This window comes from Morus notabilis, unplaced genomic scaffold (assembly GCF_000414095.1).
Source record: "Morus notabilis unplaced genomic scaffold, ASM41409v2 Scaffold297, whole genome shotgun sequence".
NCBI classification, from domain to species: Eukaryota; Viridiplantae; Streptophyta; class Magnoliopsida; order Rosales; family Moraceae; genus Morus; species Morus notabilis.
The window spans coordinates 807,147-828,410 of NW_010357726.1; the positions used below are offsets into that span (position 1 = coordinate 807,147).

At 34.6% G+C, this 21,264-nt stretch overlaps 4 protein-coding genes across 5 annotated transcripts; 1 reads left to right on the forward strand and 3 right to left on the reverse strand.

Moving 5' to 3' along the window:
* The first annotated feature begins 3,226 nt into the window (after positions 1–3,226).
* Positions 3,227–7,999, forward strand: LOC21407050 (probable LRR receptor-like serine/threonine-protein kinase At1g63430). Of its 2 annotated transcripts, none has more exons than XM_024175448.1 (13): positions 3,227–3,742; positions 4,153–4,291; positions 4,463–4,534; positions 4,648–4,791; positions 4,892–5,041; positions 5,504–5,614; positions 5,692–5,756; positions 6,072–6,326; positions 6,431–6,636; positions 6,754–6,886; positions 6,974–7,131; positions 7,271–7,486; positions 7,595–7,999. In XM_024175448.1, exons 1-13 carry the CDS (start codon positions 3,658–3,660, stop codon positions 7,838–7,840), a joined length of 1,980 nt encoding a protein of 659 aa, XP_024031216.1. In that variant the 5' UTR covers positions 3,227–3,657; the 3' UTR covers positions 7,841–7,999. The 2 variants fall into 2 exon arrangements, with proteins under 2 accessions (XP_024031216.1, XP_024031217.1); XM_024175449.1 differs by having other exon boundaries at positions 5,692–5,753.
* A 578-nt stretch (positions 8,000–8,577) lies between these two features.
* Positions 8,578–11,311, reverse strand: LOC21407051 (RNA-binding protein NOB1). The gene is made up of 5 exons (XM_010090829.2): positions 10,974–11,311; positions 9,632–10,643; positions 9,322–9,490; positions 8,880–8,999; positions 8,578–8,757 (listed from the first exon to the last, which is right to left on the reverse strand). The coding sequence occupies exons 1-5, from the start codon at positions 11,305–11,307 to the stop codon at positions 8,605–8,607; spliced, it is 1,788 nt and encodes a 595-aa protein (XP_010089131.1). The 5' UTR covers positions 11,308–11,311; the 3' UTR covers positions 8,578–8,604.
* A 1,478-nt stretch (positions 11,312–12,789) lies between these two features.
* On the reverse strand, positions 12,790–14,344 carry LOC21407052 (actin-depolymerizing factor 7). Its single transcript, XM_010090830.2, has 3 exons — positions 14,235–14,344; positions 13,492–13,751; positions 12,790–12,940 (listed from the first exon to the last, which is right to left on the reverse strand). Exons 1-3 carry the CDS (start codon positions 14,235–14,237, stop codon positions 12,790–12,792), a joined length of 414 nt encoding a protein of 137 aa, XP_010089132.2. The 5' UTR covers positions 14,238–14,344.
* A 2,817-nt stretch (positions 14,345–17,161) lies between these two features.
* Positions 17,162–19,747, reverse strand: LOC21407053 (O-glucosyltransferase rumi). The gene is made up of 6 exons (XM_010090831.2): positions 19,620–19,747; positions 18,906–19,483; positions 18,540–18,732; positions 17,916–17,980; positions 17,613–17,823; positions 17,162–17,530 (listed from the first exon to the last, which is right to left on the reverse strand). Exons 1-6 carry the CDS (start codon positions 19,665–19,667, stop codon positions 17,162–17,164), a joined length of 1,464 nt encoding a protein of 487 aa, XP_010089133.2. The 5' UTR covers positions 19,668–19,747.
* Positions 19,748–21,264: the final 1,517 nt, after the last annotated feature.

Genomic DNA, 21,264 nt, shown 5'->3' on the forward strand with positions numbered 1-21,264 from the left:
ATATGCTGTCTAAGCTCTCCCTAGTCTCGTTGCCTCTCAAGTCTTGTCATTGTTCATCCTTTGATATGGAACAACGGTGATCTAGGAAAACTCACGTTGTAATGGAGATCGATGCTCCTTGGGCGAAGTCACTAGATTTGATGGCAGATTTCAAATCTCGTTTCTCTCTCTCACCTTTGAGTCGTGAGGCCGACCTTCTTCTCTTACCACATTTGCGAGCATTTCCTCGACAAAGATCCTTCACCAGTGTCGACTCTTCTCATTCGTGATCTTTGTCTTTAAATCATCAGATTTTTGGTGGTTTCTTGCCGGAGCTCTTACTTCTGCTTTGTACCTTATATTCCTTCTATACATCTCAATATTCACATTCCTCACTCTTCCTTGTGAATTTCTAGATATGATTTTACTTGAGAATTTTATAGTTCTGTTTTCTTATTTCTAGATTTGAATGAATTTGTGGTTTTTGTAAATATGATTTTATGATATTTGAAAAAAAATTTAGTTGTTATTGTTGTTGTCTTTTTGTGTATTTTTCATGTTTTTGGTTGTTTTTAATTGTAATTTGATTTGGGAGAGTTTCTCGATTATAAGAATATATTGTATTTTCAGGTAAATATTTTACTGAATCCCGGTAAATACTATATTTACTGGTAAATACTTTACTGAATTTGAGTTTGAATTTAGTAAATACTGTGTTTACTGGTAAATACTTCACTGAATTCAATTTTGAATATGGTAATAATGTATTTACCAGTAAATATTTCACTGAATTCAATTCTCAATGTGGTACATATGATATTTATCGGTAAATATTGTAGTAAATAGTCACCGGAGTCGGTCGTCAAATTTTCAAATAAATATGATATTTACTCGTAAATATGGTATTTACTGGTAAATACAGTATTTACTAGTAATATTGTGTTAAACGGTCATCGAAATTAGTGCCTAAATTTTCAGATAAATATGATATTTACTCATAAATATGGTATTTACTAGTAAATATAGTGTTAAACGGTTACTGTAGGTGGTGGTCGGATTTTTGAGTAAATATAATAATTACTAGTAAATACAATATTTATTGATAAATACGTTATTTACTTGTAAATACAGCTGTAAACGGTCGCCGGAGTCGGTGGTCGGCTTTTCGGGTAAATATGGTATTCACTAGTACATACAGTATTGAATGGTAAATATAGTATTTATCAGTAAATACAGTGTTAAACAGTCGTTGAAAAAAATAACAGAAAAACGGTCACCTGTCATCGAAAAATGCTCACAGGTTGTTGAAAAATGGTCTCCGATCACCGGAGCCGGTCGCCAGTCTCAGTCACGGTGGACTTGACTATGGTCTACCTATTTTAAAAAAATGCTATAATTTACTATTTTTAAAAAAATAGATGTTTAGGGAGGAGAAGTGAGGTGGAAAAGGAGATTTAGGTGTATTTTAGAGTTTTTAATAATGTTTAAAATTCAAAATAACAAATTATGTTATAATTTAATATTTTTAAAAAATATGCTATAATTTAATAATCCCTTTACCAATTATGTTATTTCTCTCTTTATTTTTTTTTTTGAAGTGAATTATCTATTTTATTGTCTAAGACTTTTATGATAAAAGATTTAAAATTAAGTATTATTCTTCCATGTGTTTCGAATTTTAGAGTCATTTTCAACTGCCTCTGAACTTTAAAAACTCTTATTTTGCCATTTGAATTTTAAATTGTTCCCATTTAATCATTTTTATTGTAATTTTTATTAAAATTAGGCAAAAAAGAGAGGGTTAAATGTTGTCATGTAGTTTATTTTTAATATAAATTTAAAGAGAAATGTCACATGACTGCATTATTTTTTTTCTTATCTGTTTTTAATAAAAATTACAACAAAAAAATTTAAATAGAAACAATTCAATATTTAAAGAGACAAAGTGAAAATTTTGAAAGTGCGAAAACAAATTAGGAATGATACTAAAGTTTAAGATCACTGATGACAATAATCCTATAATTAAATAATTTAGCAGAGATAAAATTCTAACGATTGAGAATTATATCTACTAATACATATTTATTTATCTCAGCACATTGGATGGAACTTTAAATAAATGTGAATAAGATAATGAATAATGATTTTGTTTGACTTGACAATAAGGTATAATGAACTGTCGTTAAATGCATGCTGTTGTTGTTGTCTATAGGCCTTAAAAAAATGATGAAATATATAATACTTTGTTTTGATTGGTATATATGTTATCACAGTTCTTTTTATTTGGAAATGCCATTACAGTGAATTTGTTATTATTTCTACACATGGGATGCCCTTATCTTTGAAGTTAAATTTGTTATCTTTATTTTGGAACTTCATCCTCACTCCTGATCTCAATCAAATTTGGAAAATCATATTATCAAAAATTTTCAATGGTTGTTTATATGTAATATAAACAAATGTTTTTTTTTTTAATTATTTCCAAAATGTTTAATCTTGGAATGGAAGGAGGCATTATTGAACAACAATTTTTTTTTTTGGTCAAAATTATGTAATTTTTAAAATAATCATAAATCTTTAACAAATGCTCAAGCAATCAACTATCCCTTGACTTTCAATCTAACTACCACCAATTGATCACTATGAGAGTAAAATTGAATTACCTAATAAAGCCACCAATGGGTCATCATTGCCGTCCGATATGATTAAAAAACCCAATAGACGGTCAACTTAAGAACGCAAGCCGTCTTAACAAAGCAATCTCAACCATAGAATTCAAAACTATCTTAACTATGACTAGTGAGGGTCCACTCATCTCTTAATCCTTGCCGTCTGATCCACCGGCTCATCTGATTGGAGAAGCGTAGGGGTTTCAAAATGCTCCGACACACACCCCATAAAATACTTTCTCTTGGTTTTTTTTTTTTTTTTAAATCTCACGAGACCCGTCATAAGGTATTATCTCTCGTCACGCTATTAATCAGCCCATGTTAACGCAATCATTTCCACTAATAGAAAGATCCAAAAACTCGCATGACACAAAAAACCCATCTAATTTACTTAAAAAGAAAAAAATAAAATAAATATTTCTAGAAAAGTAAATAAACTTGATTTATTAATACCAAATATAAAAATAGCGCCATTTTAAAGAAGACATTCTCTCTCTCCTTCTCTTTCAGTGAGTGAGTACTATTGTTATCCATTTCTTTTTGCTTTTGTTTTTTTGTTTCCCCTTTATTATTGACATTATTTCAAAATCTTTGTTGTTTTGGCTCGTCTTTTTACTAGTTAGCAAACCTGTCTTTGAATCCAAGTTTTCATCTAAATTCTGGGCATCTATCAACGTCCAAAACCTTGGTCTTTTTTTGTGTCCGTTTCTCTTTCTTCACTGAATCTTGGGTTTTCAAAACTATGTAGTTCTCTGCGTTTTTTCTTTTGTTTTTCTTCATCTTTCACAAAACCAACCAGATTCTTAGCTCTAGATTACAGTATTAGAAGGATCTTGAACTGGGTTTTTGTTTGTTTGCTTGTTTGTTTGTTATTCTCGCATAAAAGCCACGTCTCTCCAAGTCATTGCCTTTTTCTTTTTCTCTTTTTTCTCTCTCTTTGTAGTTTTCGGGGTTAATGAGCTCTTCTGGGTCTTTGAGAAGAAACTGAGAGAAAGAAAGGAAAAAGAAAATGAGATCATTCGCTTCATTTCAGTTACTGAGTCTGATATGTGGAGTTCTTTTTGTCGTTTGTGAAGGATTTGCATCTAAAGAAGGTATGCATCTCTTCCCCAGATCTTGATTTCTGTGAATCTCCGTTTGGTTAGTGAGAAAATGTGGGAAAGAGAAAAAACAAAAAAAAAATGTGAACTTGATTTTTCACCAGCAGCAGAAAGTAGTGAAAAAGTTCGCTTGGAAGGAAAAAAAGAATTCTTGATGCATTCTTGAAAATTAAATCTGCATTAAAGATTCTGTTTGAAGTAGTGTGGCTCTGGTCATTTTCTGTTGAAATTTTGGATTTTGTTGGTGAGTGTAGTAGTCTAGAGATGGCGACATTGGAACAGAAAAGCATAGAAATGTTTCATTCTTTTTTGAGATTTTTTTTTAAAAATTTAATTTAATTTATTTTAAAATCTGTTCAAGTAGATCTTCTCTGACCCGAAAAGAAAATCTGGGTTTGGTGCAGTTTCGGTTCTTACAATCTTTAAGGAAGCTATATATGAAGACCCACATCTGGTTTTGTCTGATTGGAATGCTCTAGATGCGGATCCTTGTGATTGGAATGGCATTTCTTGCAATGGGGGTCGAGACCATGTAATAAAGATGTAAGACATGATCTAACAATGTCTTTTTTTTTTTTTAATGAATTCTGATATATCTATGTTTGTGAAAAATTGTAGCTTTACTTTTGGCAGTTATGTCCCTTGTAATGGCAAAAGTAATGATGATAAGTAGTCATTTGACTTGCCATCTTGTGTTGGAATTTTTTTTTGCAGTAACATTTCTGGGGCATCTATAAGGGGATTTCTTGCGCCAGAATTGGGACAACTCAGTTTCTTGCAAGAACTGTACGCTTTTTTTTTTTTTTTTTTTTTTTTTCAATTCCATTTTTGTTTATGTTTTACTTCAAAGGACATGATGATGGTTGAAGCTTACTTTTTTACGTTGTGGTTATTTGTAGAGTTTTGCATGGAAACAAGCTGCTTGGAGTCATTCCTAAGGAAGTGAGCTTGTTAAAGAACCTCAAGGTCTTGGATTTGGGGATGAATGAACTCACGGGTCCGATTCCTCTCGAGATTGGGAACTTATCCAGTGTCGAGAAAATGTAATACGAGTATAGCATTTGTCAATTTTGATTGGAGTTTTGTTTGTTGGTCGTTTTGGGGTTTGTTTTACTATAGCTCAATTCACTAATTTTCTTGCAGAAACCTTGAGTCCAATGGGTTGACCGGCCGTCTACCTCCTGAGCTTGGGAACTTGAAAAACCTCGAGGAGCTTCGGTTGGACAGAAATAGGCTTCAAGGAACTGTTCCTGCTGGTTCCAATGCTGATTATCCGTCGAGCATGCATGGAATGTAAGTAGGAGATTCTTGCACTTTGAAGTCTTTCATCTTTTTCCAAGCATTTCTATCTGTAATATGGTTTACTATGAGTTGAATTATATTATAAATTTTTGAAAATTACTTTGGGTTGGGTGCACATTCGTAATCGGTATCGTTGCAAACATTTATGGAGCTGAATATGTGTAGTGCACGGAGAGCTAATAGTTGCAACAGGATATGTCAACAAGTTAAGACATTCCAAAAGATTTTACGTGGTGGATATTTTCATTGGCCAATATATTCTAAAATGTTCATTTTCAAGATTCTCATACTAGCATCGAGTTAGCAAAGGAAACTATTTTTCACATGAATAGGCTGTGTTGCTAAAGGTTATGACTAACCACATTAGCATGGAAGAAAATGTTATAAAAATCTTTTTTTTTTTCAAATATTCATTTCCTTTAATTCTATCTCTTTTGCATGCTTTTGCTTCAGGATTGCACCAAGCTCAAACGAGACAGGTTTCTGCCGTAAGTTGAAAGTGGGGGATTTCTCGTACAACTTCTTTGTTGGCAGTATACCTAAGTGCTTGCAGTATCTTCCAAAGTACCTTCATGACCCTCTTTCATTTTCAATTCTAGGTGTTTTGTAAATCTTTTATTTACAAGTAATATCTGATGCAGCACAAGTTTTCAAGGGAACTGTCTCCAGCATAAAGATATAAAACAGCGCCCTAAAAAGCAATGTGGTATGTAACTATGCTTTCAACGTGATTTAAGTTGCTAAACTTTTATGGGATGTTTGTTTCAAGGGTTCGTCCCTAGTTCTGAATTATGGTTCTTGATTCTTTACAGTGTTTTTCTCTCACAAAAAATTTGAATTCAAAACTCAGAATCGTGAATTATGGTTCTGAACCCATGAACCAAACGTCCCATTAATGTTTCATGGTACCCAACCGACATTATATTTGGAACCAAGTTTGAACTCATCATCGCAGAATTTGGTCAAAAATGAATATTTTCTGTTGATTGCTAGTTCAAATTGATTCCCTTTTTTCTTGCAGATGGTACTTCTCTTATCAAAGCTCACCCAGAAGCGGACAACTTGAAACACCGGTCGCCTGAATCCGGACCCAAGCATCAGCAAGCATCAAAACCTACCTGGCTTCTGGCGCTAGAAGTAGGAACAGGAGTCATGGTGGGTTCTGTCTTTCTTGTCGCTCTTCTCACGGCTTTCCAAAGATGCAATAGCAAATCCTCTATTATAATTCCCTGGAAAAAATCACCCAGTGAGAAGGACAATGTTGTGGTATACGTAGGTCAGTTTCCGTACCTTATCTTCTTCTATGATGGACACAGAATTACTTAAAGATGCCATATTTCAGTAAAATTATTGATTAACTTGTGGAGGTTTTGCTTACAGATTCTGAGTTACTGAAAGATGTAGTTAGATTCAGCAGACAAGAGCTTGAAGTAGCCTGTGAAGACTTCAGCAACATAATTGGTTCCTCACCAGATAGTTTGGTCTACAAAGGCAACATGAGAGGTGGACCCGAAATTGCTGTGATATCCCTGTGCATTAAAGAAGAGAATTGGACAGGCTTTCTTGAGCTCTATTATCAGAGAGAGGTAAAATTGGAAAAAAAAAAGCCCTTCTGATATAGAGTTTGCTAAAGACCTTAACTTAAAAAGCTTTCCAAAAACTAATTGACCAAGTTTAGAATTTAACTTTAATATCCATTCTAGGTAGCGGATTTGGCAAGACTAAATCACGAGAATACAGGGAAATTGCTCGGTTATTGCACGGAGAGCAGTCCCTTTACAAGGATGCTGGTTTTTGAATATGCATCCAATGGAACACTATATGAGCACCTTCATTGTAAGCCGTACTGCTTTCTCCTTTCAACATTTGTTTGCTTTGGACATGTCTTTTCATCTCATAACCCGAGATATTATTTGACTACAGATGGTGAAGGATGCCAATTATCTTGGACGCGGCGGATGAAAATCGGGATAGGCATTGCTCGAGGATTGAAGTATCTTCACTCGGAACTCGAGCCACCATTTACCATATCAGAGTTGAATTCTAGTGCTGTATACCTTACAGAAGATTTTTCCCCCAAGGTTTAATTCCAAGGACCTAATAGTAAAACTTTGCAGTTTTGTGTTAGTATATCTTTCCAACAAGAGGTTATAAGATTGAAAATTTAGAAGCTCACACAAAATTCTGACTTTGAGAATACATCCTTGATTCCAAATGCAGCTCGTTGACTTCGAAAGCTGGAAGGCAATTCTTGCAAGGTCGGAAAAGAATTCAGGATCTATTGGCAGCCAAGGTGACATTTGCCTTCTTCCGAATTCTCTGGAAGCGCGCCACCTGGACATTCAAGGCAATGTTTACGCGTTTGGTGTTCTCTTGTTGGAAATAATCAGTGGGAGACCTCCATACTGCAAGGACAAAGGTGGCTTGGTAGATTGGGTAAGAAACTTTCTGAAATTTTATTATTATTACTTTTTTTTTAAAATTCAGCAATCTTGAAGATTATCATGCTCCAAGGCCTAAAGGTTTCTTCTCTCTTGCTTACAGGCCAAGGAATACCTTGAGCTGCCAGAAATGATGCCTTATGTGGTGGATCCTGAATTGAAGCATTTCGGATATGACGATCTCAAGGTCATATGTGAGGTCGTGAATCTTTGCATAGATCCAGATGCAACCAAGCGGCCACGGATGGAGGTTTTGTGCTACATGCTGGAGAGCCGAATTGACACGACAATCTCGGTTGAGCTTAAGGCGTCTTCGTTGGCATGGGCTGAGCTCGCACTTTCATCGTGATGAAAGTTGAAGAAGCTAACACACTGTAAAGCAGAGAATTATACAATTTTTTTTACTACTTTCTTTACCTGGTCCAGTTCCAAGTTACCCTTTTTCTTTTTTTATATTTGTAAATGCTTTGCGTTGTAGAGAAGAGTTGAAGAGTTTCATGCACGACAAGAGCCTCGTTGTATACCATTCGTTCAGACAAAAGTTCTGAAATTACTTGCTAACAAGTGAATTAAGATAATGGGATGTGTTCCCACTAAAAAAGAAAGAAGGAAAGAAAAAAAAAAGATAATGAGATGTATTTTTCTTCGGCGTGGTTATCTCTACCATAGTACAATATAACTCACAACTGAACATCCGTAAGCTTTAGCTTGTAACTTGCAAGCATTATGTTTACTCGTCTTCCCTTTTTTTTTGGCTGATAAGCACTATATATATGTATATATATTTGCCGAGTATTGACGAAGTTGTTAATGGAATACAATATCATTGTTGTTTTACACTCTTTTTATGTAAAATTTGGAAACAGTCGTCTAAACACCAAAAAGAAGAAAAAATGAAAAACGTAATGAATGGAATCTCACACGAGTCGCTTCAAAAGAAGAACCATACTGCTTTTGAAACTCAGTAGCAGCAGAGAAATCCCCACAAAAATTAGCTTTGCTTAGAGGATAATAAAAAATTACGCTCAACGAAAGACTCAACTATTTGTGGCAAGACATAACTTTTTAATATCAAAACTCACGAAATTTAGGAAATTAAACAAGAAAGAGCCTTTATTTATGCTTAGAACGAGTGTAATGGTTGTCATTAGGATTCCTCTTGCCACTGAAAACTGCTAATGCCTTCCTAACGGGAGGCTGGAAAGGAGCCTTTTTATGACTATGGTGGTGACTGAAAATGTCATCGGATACGTAGTAGTCGTCTCCCTGAAAGCATGCAATAAAAAACATGATGTCGATAACTTTTTCCAATTCAATCAAATAGAAAGAATAGTTGTCATTAAAATAAAAAATAATAGATTTATGAAATAAATGAAAAGGCCGCAAACCTGTTTAGTCGATTTCTTCTTTGTCTTTGGATAAAGGAACTTTTGAGGGAGTTGATCTTCACGTAAGATGACGTTCTTAGAAACCGCGTCTCTTCCACCTTGAGGTAAAGGCAGTGAAAACTGCAAACAGCCAATTGTCAAGAACATGTAGAAATGGGAAGCAGTGCTTGTCAATGCACGCGAAGAACAGACGCACAAACACATTGAGATAGAGAAGATGCATAGTTTTTGATTCAGACAAGTAACATAAAGTCAAAAAGAATTCCAAATGAATCAGTTATCTTCAAGCATGTGATACCAAACAATCACAAAATGAATATGCTATCCAAAATTCAAAGTATAAAAAACATACCAGAACAGAATTTAGCAGCAATGACCAACAAAAATAAAAAAAAAATAATGATATTATAGAAATGTCTGCAAGTTAAAAACGCATACTAACTTTTGTGCCACGCAGTGTAATACGCGGACGTCGAGCTGCCAAAGTAATTCCATTCTCACCGACTGTGACAGCTACCTTGCGTAAAGTTCCACCATTTCCACACTTGGGACAGAAAATTCTCCCAATTTCAGCAGTCACTGTATAGCAGGCATGACACCTTAAAACCCACCTGGAAATAAATGAAAATTGTTTTGTCAGGCTTTGGTCACAATATCAAATCTCTCATAGCTTTAATATCTGATTGCACGAATTTAGTCAATGCCATACTGAAAAAAAAAAGATTCTCAAAAGGAAACGTGAAGTCATATACCTGTGCAGCTGGCGGATCTGCATTCCTCCCGGTGCCACCAAGCGTAAACCCATCTGGAGAATGACATTTTGCATCGCAAAGTCACTGGTTATACAAGCTACACTCGACTCGGACAAGGACCTGAGCATCCAGCTATGCTCACTACTAGCATCATCCTCTACATTTGAGGCATCAATACAATCGTTAATCTCACTCGAGACCTCTAAATGGTCGTGGCCTTCACTAACCATATCTGTTTGATCTCCTTCAGCGTTGGCATTCCCTTCTTGAAGTCCCTTAACCAAATCTTCTTCCACCAAATCTTCTTCCAACCTCATCTGGTGTAGGATTGTGGAGAGGTTTTCCTCATCATTCTTTCCCTCTCGCACTTCATTCTCTTCAACACCACCATTCTTCTCTTCTTTAGTGCCATTCTCTTGACCATCATTCTTGTCCTCCGTCATCTCATTCTTCTCAGAAAACCCATCTTTTTCGGACAATGATTCATAATAATCACGCCTAGCTTTTCTCCTAAGAAATCTTCTGTGAGTGCTTCGACTTACAGCAGGCAACCAATCCCCTTCATCACCATCAAACTCTCCCCGAGACGCATCAATCCCATCTGTCACCATCTTTTTCCCCTCAATATTTATCTCTTTTTTCTTGGGAGGATACCTCCTCGGCCTCCCAACATTCTCCTCACCATCATCTGTCTGATGCTCAGAACCGGCATCAGAAACAACATTCAAGTTCAAGTCTTTCAAGGGGAGGATTCTTGAATCCTCATCCGGTTTATCCTCGGCTTGGTGTTCCAATGCTTCCCATTCCTCCAAATTGGGGACATTGGAGCCCCACCCCGGCATGTCCTTCTCAGGCAACCTCTTCACGTTAACCGTGTGGATCGGAGGAGGACACTCCCTAAGGTGTTCAGTGCCATGGATTTGAGCCTCTAAAGTGTAAGTCAATGCAATAAGCTTGAGATCCACATCTGATAGTGTCTGTAAATCTCCAGTTGCCCTAGCAAACTTGATCACTATTCAAAACGAAACCAAACAAAAATTCAATAATATCAATTTGAATTATTCAAATTAAAATAAAACGTACCTATAACTTATTATTACTTGGTCTAAATTATGCTTTTTGAATAGAACAACAAAGATTAGTCCAATAACTGATAATTATTCCGTCGGAAAAAAGAAAAATAAAATCATTATACTAATTTCTAAACCTTTAATCGCTATAACTAGACTTAAAAGTAATCCAATTATCAAGTTTTCGACGTATTTTCAAGATTGAACTTCACAAAAACGAATGAAGAAAGAAAAATTACGTTTTGAGACCAAAAACCTAAGAAAAATCGCACCTTTGTTGAGAGATTCCGGCGAAGGCTCAATGGATTGGACGGAGAAGGGGATGAAGGCGAGGCGGTGGCGGGAGACGGGGTCGCGGACCTCGTCCATAACCTCGGGAACGGAGACGAACTTGTCGGCGCATTGGGAAAGCCTCTCTCCGCCGTCGATTATGGCGTTGGCGTCGACGACGGCGACGGCGATGCCCTTGGTGGACTTGCAGCTCTCAGCGAAGACGCCGACTGTGGGGCTAGGGCTAGGGTTTTGGGGCTTTGGAGCCGTCTGGTTCTTCAGGAGGTTGCTCCAGCATGGAGCTGGGGATGGCTTTGGGGTTTCTTGATCCTCCATTGTTGCACAGGAAGAGAATAAGATTAAGCACTGTTAAAACCCTAGGAAGTGCTTATACTATGCGAGAAATCTTTGGACGTCGTCGTTTTGAAACAGAAGCCTTTTGACCTTTTCTTGTATTTTCAGGCAGTAATACTGCCTTTTTTTAAATTGTAAAAAAAAAAAAATACTGCATTTTTTTGTTACTTTTTTTGAAAAGTTTTCTTTTTTGAGTAAATTTTTTTAAAAGGTTTTTTCACTTAGAAAACTTGTATTTTGCTATTTTATTTCTCTGTTTTAGAACATGATAATCACGTTAATTTATTTATTTTAGATTACGTTTAAACTATTGAAGATATCTCTATTTTTTTTTCTTTTATTTTCGTTGAAAGAAATTATTGCAGATTAAAATTTTCAATCAATAATAAATAAAAAAGATGGTAATAAATTTTCAAATAATTTATATTTCATAGTGTTTGAGTTGACGACATGTCATTTTCTCCCTAATTTTGCTATCGTTTTTCTCCATGAGACGACATAGACATAAATATATATCTCAGGGTGGTTTGTCGTAAAACCAAGGTACATTTGTCGTTGAAAGTTTACCTCCAAAGTGTAGAACTACATTTTTCTTTCCTTGTAAAGTGGCATGTCGTTATCTTCATATACGGCAATATGATTGTGGCATGTTTCTACAAATTTTTATCGTAAAAAGAAATGTCATTTGTAAAAAGATATGTCGTTTTTATATGCCTTTGCCTTTCCCTTTTGTCACAACATCAAAAATTTCCATGCTCGTAAAACGACAGTCATATGTATTACTACAATATTGACGTGCATGATAAACGACATGTTTTTTTTTTTCTTTTTCCCTCAACTTTGTTGTCGCTTAAAATCCTAAAACTACATGTTGTCATTGTAGACATAGGCTAACATTAAATCTATACTTACTCCATCTTATGATAAATCCACCAACATACTTGTAACGTTGAGGTCTAGAATTTAGATCCCTTTTTCATCCAAAAAAAAAAAAAAAAAACTAATATGCCAAATAATTTAAACCTTAAGGGATACTTAATTTTGTAATTATCCCAAATACTATAAACCGTTACAATTTACATAATAAGGCCACAAGTGAAAGAGAATGATCAGCTGATAAGCATTTAGCATAACAATCTAATTCCGAAGAGCCAAAAACCATTCTACTAGATACTCCAGCTACTGTTTGCTATGCAATACATGTAATATTAAGCTTTTTTAGCGGCCAATAATCTGTGCTAAGAACTCATTAATCAACAAGTTTCTCAGGTTACACAATAATGCAAAAACGACAGTAGTACATCTTAGAGGGGTCTGGTTTTTGAAAGCAAAATATGGTTACGGCATCGAAAACAAAGAAAAAGACCCCATAATCACGAAATAGTAAACAGTAAAGGACAGGCATTTAGGTTTTTTTTTTTTTTTTTTTTTTTTTTTTTTTTTTTAAAAAAATTTTTAAAATTATTAGAAGGTTCGTCCTCTAACAATGTCCAAGCTCATTTCACTAGGATCTGTTGCTTGCAACTCGAACTGAATGCCATCCAATTCTCTCTTAAATCTGTCTTTGGAACTTGCATACACCATTTTCATTCTCACCTTAGATGTGTCCGGAGACCTGTATACCAAACCAAAAAAAAAAAAAAAAAAAGAAATGAAAAATTATATACTCACAAAGTGCAACAATAGTCTTTTAATTCAACTTTGGATGAAAACAAACCCGAGTTTCACATCATATAAAAATAAACACTAATTTATAAAGACATTGGGCCATCCGTGTTCTTATAAGTTGGTGTTTATTCTTGTATCTAAATGGTGTAGGATTTGCGTCTGTTTTTATTATTTAGATGGACAAAGTTGCTATAAGAAAACATTCTAATGTAACACCATTGCTAAATTAATTATTTTCAAAAGTGGGGCCCCGATGAAACAAATTAATAAAAACAAAAAAAAAACACACACACAACTTAGGAATGTTTTGGTGATATACGAAGTGTAGGATCCAAATGCAAGTTCAATGATGGGGGTATATGAGTATTCACGAACAATTGTTATTATAGGCAGTTATAAAATCTATTTTGCTAGCAATTTTGCAGAGTTGTCTAAAAACTATATGCAAATGAACTAGAACTATTTAAGTACAAATCAAGTACTTGTTGTGAAAGCTACCATGCAATGAAGAAAATCTTGCTCTTCTGGCAGTTCTCATTGGTGATGAAATCAAAATCATAAACCGCGTAACGACACTCATCGGGAGGAAAACTGGCAGTGAAATCATCATAGCTCTCATTAGGTCCGCCGAGCTTGTCAATGACAACCTGCTGCTGCTCAATCTTGAAGAGGATGAACCGGTAGGTCCTCTTCGTTTTTAGCTCCAAAAACCGGAGCTTGCACTCGTCGTTCACCGCCATTCCTGAAGCTGCATTGGCCTGTCCCCACCAATCATAATTGTAACAATTGCAATTAACATTACAACCTATAATATTGTTGCGATAACTAAGGCGTGGACAAAGAGATTATCATATTGATATAAGAACAACATACGGTGTAAAACATGAGAAATTTAATTACGTAATTTTGCAATTCCGAAGCCAATGCTCCATTACAAATAATGAGATTGCCTAATGAAGAATAAATTTGGAAGAGGACCTAGCTTTTCCTAGGCAGGAATCGATTTGTTGTCATTTTTGCCAACTAAATTCTCCAGAAAAGTTACGTCCAAGAAAAAAGAAAAGGAGAGATCTATGAAAACAATATTTGTAATTGAATTAACTCATTGATGAATCTTTTTTGAGACTTCACACATAATAATTCATGATCACGGCCGACAATAGTTATGATTAACCATATATATTGCCTTATCATTACAAATTATAATAAGATAAGTAGAGAAATGGGAAAGGAAATGGTACCATTTTGCCTCCAATGGGGGAGAAAAAGCCTCCTGAAAAGTGAAATTAGAGAAAGGTAAAATGACAAATGAAAAATGGATCAAAGTGGGGGCAACAATACCAATTGCAAGAGGAACAAATGAGAGGTATAGGAGTAGAAAAGAGAAAGGTGATCCTTGTTATTGGGGGCCTCAGAAGTGGAGAACCTTTGAAATGAGGCTATCTATGATAGTGGAAGAAAGAGAACGCATTTGGAGGAGATTTATTTTATGGGCGGTTTTATTAAGACAACTGTCTAAGGCCCCTTAAGACAAGGACTCATAATTAGAAAACCTTAACTAATTACTCATTTTTTTTTTTATAAAAAAAGCCTCGAATTAACCCTACTAATAAGGTTTTTCTTCCTTATAAAAAAATCAGATTAATTAGGCCTCAGCTTGGTTGTGTAATTTTCGCAGGGCAATTTTTATTTTTTAGCATATTTATAAGAAAAATGATATAAAAACTACATATTTATAAGAAAAATGATATAAAAACTACATATTTATAAGAAAATGATATAAAAACTAAAACTAGTATTAAAGACGTTCTTTTGCTTATTATTATTATTATTTTCTGTTTATTCATTATTTCTTAAAAATTGCAAAAGGATGATCGTCAAATAGCTCGTGGCTAATGGAAGCCCAGTTGTATATAAGCAGTTGGCATGTTTAACACTAATCCATGCATTCTCATTCCAATTCCGTCGTACTAAACGAATCACAAATAAGATTCCATTTTAACAATTGTTTCTCATCCACTCAATAATCATGAGTTTGAGTCAATATATGAAGTTATATGGCTAAAGGAAAAGCCCAGAATTAATTATTTATTAATTTGAGAGCCAGTGGAAGATTACAGGGGTCTTGTATTATTAATGTGAAAAAGCTCAAAAGCCTTGAATTTATTTTGGGAATCTAAAAGTCAGTTGTTTGAGAGTTTTTAGTAGTTATAAGTACTTGTATTTATTTTAGGGGAGTTTTGGAATCTTAAAAATTTTTGGTTTTAATATTGAGTCATGAATGTTGGTGGTTTTAAAGTACTTATAAATATCATTGTACTCTATTTTAAATTAGATTAGAGATGGTAAATTGTATAGTTTTTTAAATAGGGAGTTCAATCTTATATTCCATTGTTCTTGACATCCTTGAAAGAATCGAGATGAATTTGATGCCTTCAAGTTGCGATTATTCTGCAAGAATCAACAGTCTTTGAAAGTTTGTAATTTAACTTTGTGGTTTTCATTTCTTCCTGTTAGGATTTTGTTAGTTGGCAATGTTTTGGCAATGAGTTGTAAAAATTTAAAAACAGATACTTTTGATAAGTGGCGTTTTTAGGCTGATTATGAAGATATTTTGTCTGATTAATTGTTTCATATATGAAATGTTTTGAAGAAGGAAATCAGACTTGGTCAAGGAAAAATTTCGGAGATTTGGGGTGATCATAGAGACAAATGTATATTTGATGAGAGAGTTATTTGAGGAAAGAATATTAGATTAATTGTCTTGTGGAGTTGATTTTGAAAGAAGATTTTATTGTCATATTCAAGTTAGGAGATTTATAGATTTGTTGGAGATAATGTGCTCATATGGAAAAGTGGAGATTAAGTTTGAATTTGAAAAGGATTTACTGCATAATCGATTTGAAGAGATATCTTAGATATATTTGATTTAGAGTGTAAATGGTATTTATATTGGTACCAAAGTAGCATATGCTTTTAGACGTAAAGTGATGTGCACGTGCTCTGCAAAAATAAAGGAGTTTATATTAGGGCTGACAATTCGTGTTTGTGTGTCATGTTCGGGCCGGCACGATTACAGTACGACAGGATTATAGTGAACACAAACACGACACGATTAATAAACGTGTCAGAAACCCAAACACGAACACGAAATGCTAATAACATAGTTAACACGACACGACACGGGAACACGATTACTAAACGTGCCGCGACGGGCCGACACAAAAAAAACAGTTTATGACCCGTTTATGACCCAACTAACAAAAATAGTGAAATTTTATATTGTATTCAAAATGCAGTAATCCTTACTCCAAACCCATTAATGCTTGTGAAAAACAGAGTGGTCCATGAATACTTTAACTCAATGAAATACGGCTCCTAAGCCACACTACGAGGACCAATGGTTCAAAAAGAAGAATTTTTGGATTTATTTTATCCTCAATTTTGATTATGATTCAGTCTTTGATTCATAAGATATGAAGGACGAACGAAGACGACAAATTTGATTTTGGTCCAATTTATGATACAAATGATGGGGCAAGAAGAAGATGGTGGTCTAGAGTTTTATTCATTAATCAATTTTAGTGACAATAAAATGAATGAGTACGAGTCAAGTAAAAAAGGCATTGGAGAATATTTAGTTAAAATGTTACAACTCTAATACGTTTTCAAGTTTTTGACGGGCGTACCTCCTCTGTCTTCTGGATATGCAATTTTCCTTTCCGATTTATTGTTTTTATTGTTTTCACCATTTGCAAAGATTAGTTGGATGGTCTCTTCTTATACTAGTGGTTTTTAGATTACCACTTCTGTGCTATACAAGTGATTTTGCGCAAAAATTCAACTTCTCTCGTTTTTTTTTGTTTTTTGTTTTTTTGTTTTTTCTAAAGTCATTAAGAGTTTTTTCACTAAGATTTAACCTCTCTCCTCTATTATACAAGTTACCACTTTTTTCTAGTTGGAAACAGGAATCTGTTATGAGTAAGGGACTATGATTAACAACAAGGATATTAAGAAACCTTCATTCTTTTAATTCCACCATTTTGAAAAGATTGGTTGGATTGCAAAGATTCGACTTCTCTTGCATAAAAGTTAGAATAAAATGACTTTCATTCTTTGATAAAGTGAGCTAATTTCTGAGTAAGAAATAAGTACATTGGTCAACTGCTTATCCTTGTTGCTTCTTACTCATTTTTTCCCAATGCTCATTTTCCCACTTTTCCACTTTCCTAATTGACTTTAGATTCGAAATATGAATACTTTTAAGAACTTGGGGTTCATACGGATGAGGCATAGTGCATGGTGTTGTAACAGCAGGGCTTTTGACTAAGGACTCATTCATGAACTTCTTCTCTTGCCCTTCCGCAGGACAAGCCACGGTCTCCGCGCACAGCTCGACAGCTCCTTCAGGTACCGTAGGCTCGAATTTCAAGAGCTTCGAATACTCGATCAGCAGATGAAACATGTAATCATACACATAATCCATCTTCACCTCTTCTTGAATTAAGTCACTTGCTGCTTTTCCAATGGCTTGTGCCTGTTTAATTGTCCATAGAGATTTAGTCTTTCGCAGTTGGGCATTAACATAGAAAGAACATCAACTTAAAAAGAAGAATAACCTTTTCTTTGTTGTTGTTTCCCCAGTCTACCGCGAACTTGATGGATCTGCACTTGTCATTATCCCTTATAGGCCAGTAATGGCGTAACGGTTGGAGACTTCTCGTGAAGAAATCGTAATATCGTGGTTTTACTAGCAATGTTACTGAATCACAGGAAAGAATGTACTTTTCACTAACCGACCACGCCCACCCTTCAATGTAGATCTTGTATCTTTTGAAGACATGAACAAGAAAACAGATATCAATTTCGAATACCAAGCAAGCAAATTAGCTTTCCGTTAGTGGTATTATGTATGGATTTACCTGTGTGTACACTGATTTGCTACGTTTGAATGCTTGTATCCTTGCTGATATTCCAGGATCCAGTCCTGCAAATATAACAATTCAGTTTCAATTTCTTCGGCAGGCATACAATTTGGCTGAAACTGAAATGAAGGCGTATTTAAAGAAACTTCTCAAGTCAAGATGTCCACAACAATATTCAGTAAAATTTCAGCTGTCCCTTGAATTGGGCAATATCAACTCTTCAAAGTTGAACTAGGGTATTCATATTTGGAAATTATCATGGTAAGGAAGACCCTTTTTTTTTTTTTTCACTATCATGTAGTGAAGGTAATTTTTAGCCATCAGATTAATCTTTCAAAGGTCTGATCTATTTGTGGGAGGGACCACTTTTGTGTCAAATGGTGCATATTTTAATGTGAACACTCAATCAGGCCTTTGAAAAATTAATCCGATAGCTAAAAGAGCCTTCACTACCGGTAGTGAAAATGAGTCTTCCCTACCATAAAAATTCCCCTTGTGTTAATTGTATTTTGGTATCCAAAACCAAAATACAAAGCTTAGGGACCTTGATTTAATACAAAAATAAAGAGGTCATGTCCTTAGGATAAAGGTATATATCACTTTGAATCAGTATTGTTTTACCTGGATAAATAGACGAGCATTCCAGTCCTGTGTCTCAGAGACATTGCATTTAAGAAGATCTCTTCTGCCGTCTGCTACATGAGGATTTCCCTTCCAATATGCAAATGGTTCTCTTTCCATCCATTTGATATTTTCATTTCCTTGTTTTATTTCTTTCAGCAAACTCTCCCATGGCTTTATATTTATCTCAGCCCTAAAAAAAAAAATGCAATATGTGAGTTGATCATTTAATAAACTTCTCCAATCAATGACTTTACTTAGTTCAATAATAAACACAAAAAAATGACAAAAGATCTGCTTTTCCCTTTAGTGAATTTGAGTCCATTGTAAGAAAAAAATGTAAGAAGAAGCAAGTTGTGAACCTACCAACCCCAGAAGGACCAATCAGGGAACACAATATCCATTGTCCACCTATCACCGCAGTACCGAAAGAGCGGAGGAGGATCCTGCGTCATGTTTGGTCCAGTGTAGGCTCTTGTTTTAACAACCGGCCGGTCATCGCAGTCAAACATGAGCTCCAAGTCAGGTATTTTCCCAGGGTACCTCCTGAGGAGCTGCAATATCCCCCATATGGTGAAAAGATCCCTGGACTGTATTGACTTCTTGTACTTCTCAACATAAGCCTTTCCTTTAACAACCACCAGCCTGAAGTGTGCTGTGCTATTTGCCCTCTCCACCATGTCCCTTGTGATTCCGGTGGCTTTCCATGGTCGTAGATCCTCGTGGATCCATCGGAAATAGTCCGGGCACACGGGATTGGATGATTGGTCAACTTGATCAACACTCTCACTCTCAAAACTTGCAGGGTAGTTTGTTGGACAGAATTTGGTTTGGTTAGTGAAATAGGTACAATTAAGTGGGAATTCAACTCTTCTAGGTGGGTTTTGATCCTTTTGGATGGTTATTGCAGTTTGGTAAATGAAGTTGTCAATAGAAAGCTTAGACTGCAAGGCAAAACACCAAAAACCAAAAGGCAAGTTAGTACTAAAAAAAAACACTAATGTATTACCACAAAGCATAAAATTGGTTTATCATAAATATTACAAAAAAGCTTTTCCTTTCTGAGTTGGGAATATTTACAGTGTTTATGCCAAAAGACAAGAGAAAGGCTGCAACCACTATAAGCATCAAGAACAAGGCTGCTGAAGTAGAAGCTATTACAGGTCTCTTTTTAAACCAAAGCCACCAATTCGAAGCCCCATAAAAACATAAAGAAAAACCAGAGTTTTGTAACACTGAATTTGGGATTTGCTTCATCTTTTTGGTTATATTGAAGCTGTAGAAGATTTTGGGCTGTAAGATTTCATGCCTTTTTGTCTGTGGGAAAGGGTGATACAGTTGAGTTATGTCTGCGTTCAAGGAAGGCAAAAAGTACTAATTGAGGAATAACTTTTTTAGAGCCAAAAAAAAAAAAAAAAAAAAAAAACAAGGAATTCAGGAACTGTTCTTGAAAATGGTTAAGAGAATAAGTCAAGCATAACATGAGCAAGAAACATGCATAAAAGTCAAATGAAACGGACCTCATACCATATAGTATATTATGTCTTTAAAATACTTTTGGTGAAAAGAATATTCTATCTTTTACTTGAATATATTATCCTTTTTACCAGAGTTTTGTGCTTAACTACAGAGTTTCAGAAAGAGTTGTGAAAATAATTATATTAAATCCCAAAAAAAAAAAAAAAACTCTACCGTTCTCTCTAAGGTTTTCATGAAATATGCAGTTTTGACCTTTAGCATCTTACTTAGGTAGCAGGAAAAGGTATGACATCTATGGACTATTATGTATACAGTACATGAATGAAAGGTATGATATCTATATACTAATTTATCAAAGTTCTAGCCCAAATGTATCAAAGTTCTCTGAAAAATGAGACATGCCTGATCTAAGGACCTGTTTATTGTCTCTAAGTTATATATATATATATATATATATACACACACACACACACACACACACATATACCTAAATATAATAGTACCAGTTTTTAATGGTTACGTTTCTATTAGTGGTTACCACCAAATTTGATGACGTGTCGTGATAAAAATTTAGTTCTATTAATTATCATAAATTTTTTTATCAATTATATAATTTATTATAACCGTCGGGTTAATATCTTACTGCTAAAATAATGATAATATTAGAGTACTAAAAAGCACACCCAAATATATATATTATATAATATATATATATATATATATATTTATATAATATGGAATGGATTCTCTGTGAAGTGAGAAAGTTGGTGGCCAAAAGGCTTCTGCTGTTCTTAATTTTGTTTTTGTTGAAAATGATTGCATTAGTCCTCCACTAATATTATTACAATAATTCTTGCTCACGCTTTATGCTTCTTTTTTTTTTTTTTTTTTTTTTTTTTTTTCTCTTTATATTGTTCTCTTGTAGACATTCTTTTTACACCTTTTTATTATTATTTTTTTTTTTGAAATAGAGATAGGAAAACCAAGCTAGCTAGATAATTTTGTCGGCACTAGAATTTCCAAGTTAAATCATAAATGCTCCAAAGAGAAAGAGGAGAAATGTGGAAGTTTTCGTGAGATTGGTGACAGATCAGAAGAGAAAGAAGAAGAAGAAAAAGGAAGAGAAATCTAAGCCTCTAATTAGTCTTTATCACAAAGATAATTGTTTCTATCAATCAGAGTCGAAAAATGGGGACCGTCAAGTTTTTTTTTTTTTTTTTTTATATTGTTCATCTTATTTGTTTGT

Excerpts from the sequence above, each read along its gene's own strand:
- LOC21407053 (XM_010090831.2), bottom strand. The coding sequence starts at position 19,667 with ATGCTTATAGTGGTTGCAGCCTTTCTCTTGTCTTTTGGCATAAACACT. Across the intron at positions 17,824-17,915 it reads GCAAATCAGTGTACACACAG|ATACAAGATCTACATTGAAG; the intron begins GTAAATCCATAC and ends TGTCTTCAAAAG. Across the intron at positions 17,531-17,612 it reads GAAACAACAACAAAGAAAAG|GCACAAGCCATTGGAAAAGC; the intron begins GTTATTCTTCTT and ends ACAATTAAACAG.
- LOC21407052 (XM_010090830.2), bottom strand. Across the intron at positions 12,941-13,491 it reads AAGATTTTCTTCATTGCATG|GTCTCCGGACACATCTAAGG; the intron begins GTAGCTTTCACA and ends TTTGGTATACAG.
- LOC21407050 (XM_024175448.1), top strand. The coding sequence starts at position 3,658 with ATGAGATCATTCGCTTCATTTCAGTTACTGAGTCTGATATGTGGAGTT. Across the intron at positions 4,535-4,647 it reads CTCAGTTTCTTGCAAGAACT|AGTTTTGCATGGAAACAAGC; the intron begins GTACGCTTTTTT and ends GGTTATTTGTAG. Across the intron at positions 7,132-7,270 it reads CAGAAGATTTTTCCCCCAAG|CTCGTTGACTTCGAAAGCTG; the intron begins GTTTAATTCCAA and ends TTCCAAATGCAG.
- LOC21407051 (XM_010090829.2), bottom strand. The coding sequence starts at position 11,307 with ATGGAGGATCAAGAAACCCCAAAGCCATCCCCAGCTCCATGCTGGAGC. Across the intron at positions 10,644-10,973 it reads GCCGGAATCTCTCAACAAAG|TGATCAAGTTTGCTAGGGCA; the intron begins GTGCGATTTTTC and ends CGTTTTGAATAG. Across the intron at positions 9,000-9,321 it reads TTACACTGCGTGGCACAAAA|TTTTCACTGCCTTTACCTCA; the intron begins GTTAGTATGCGT and ends GGCTGTTTGCAG.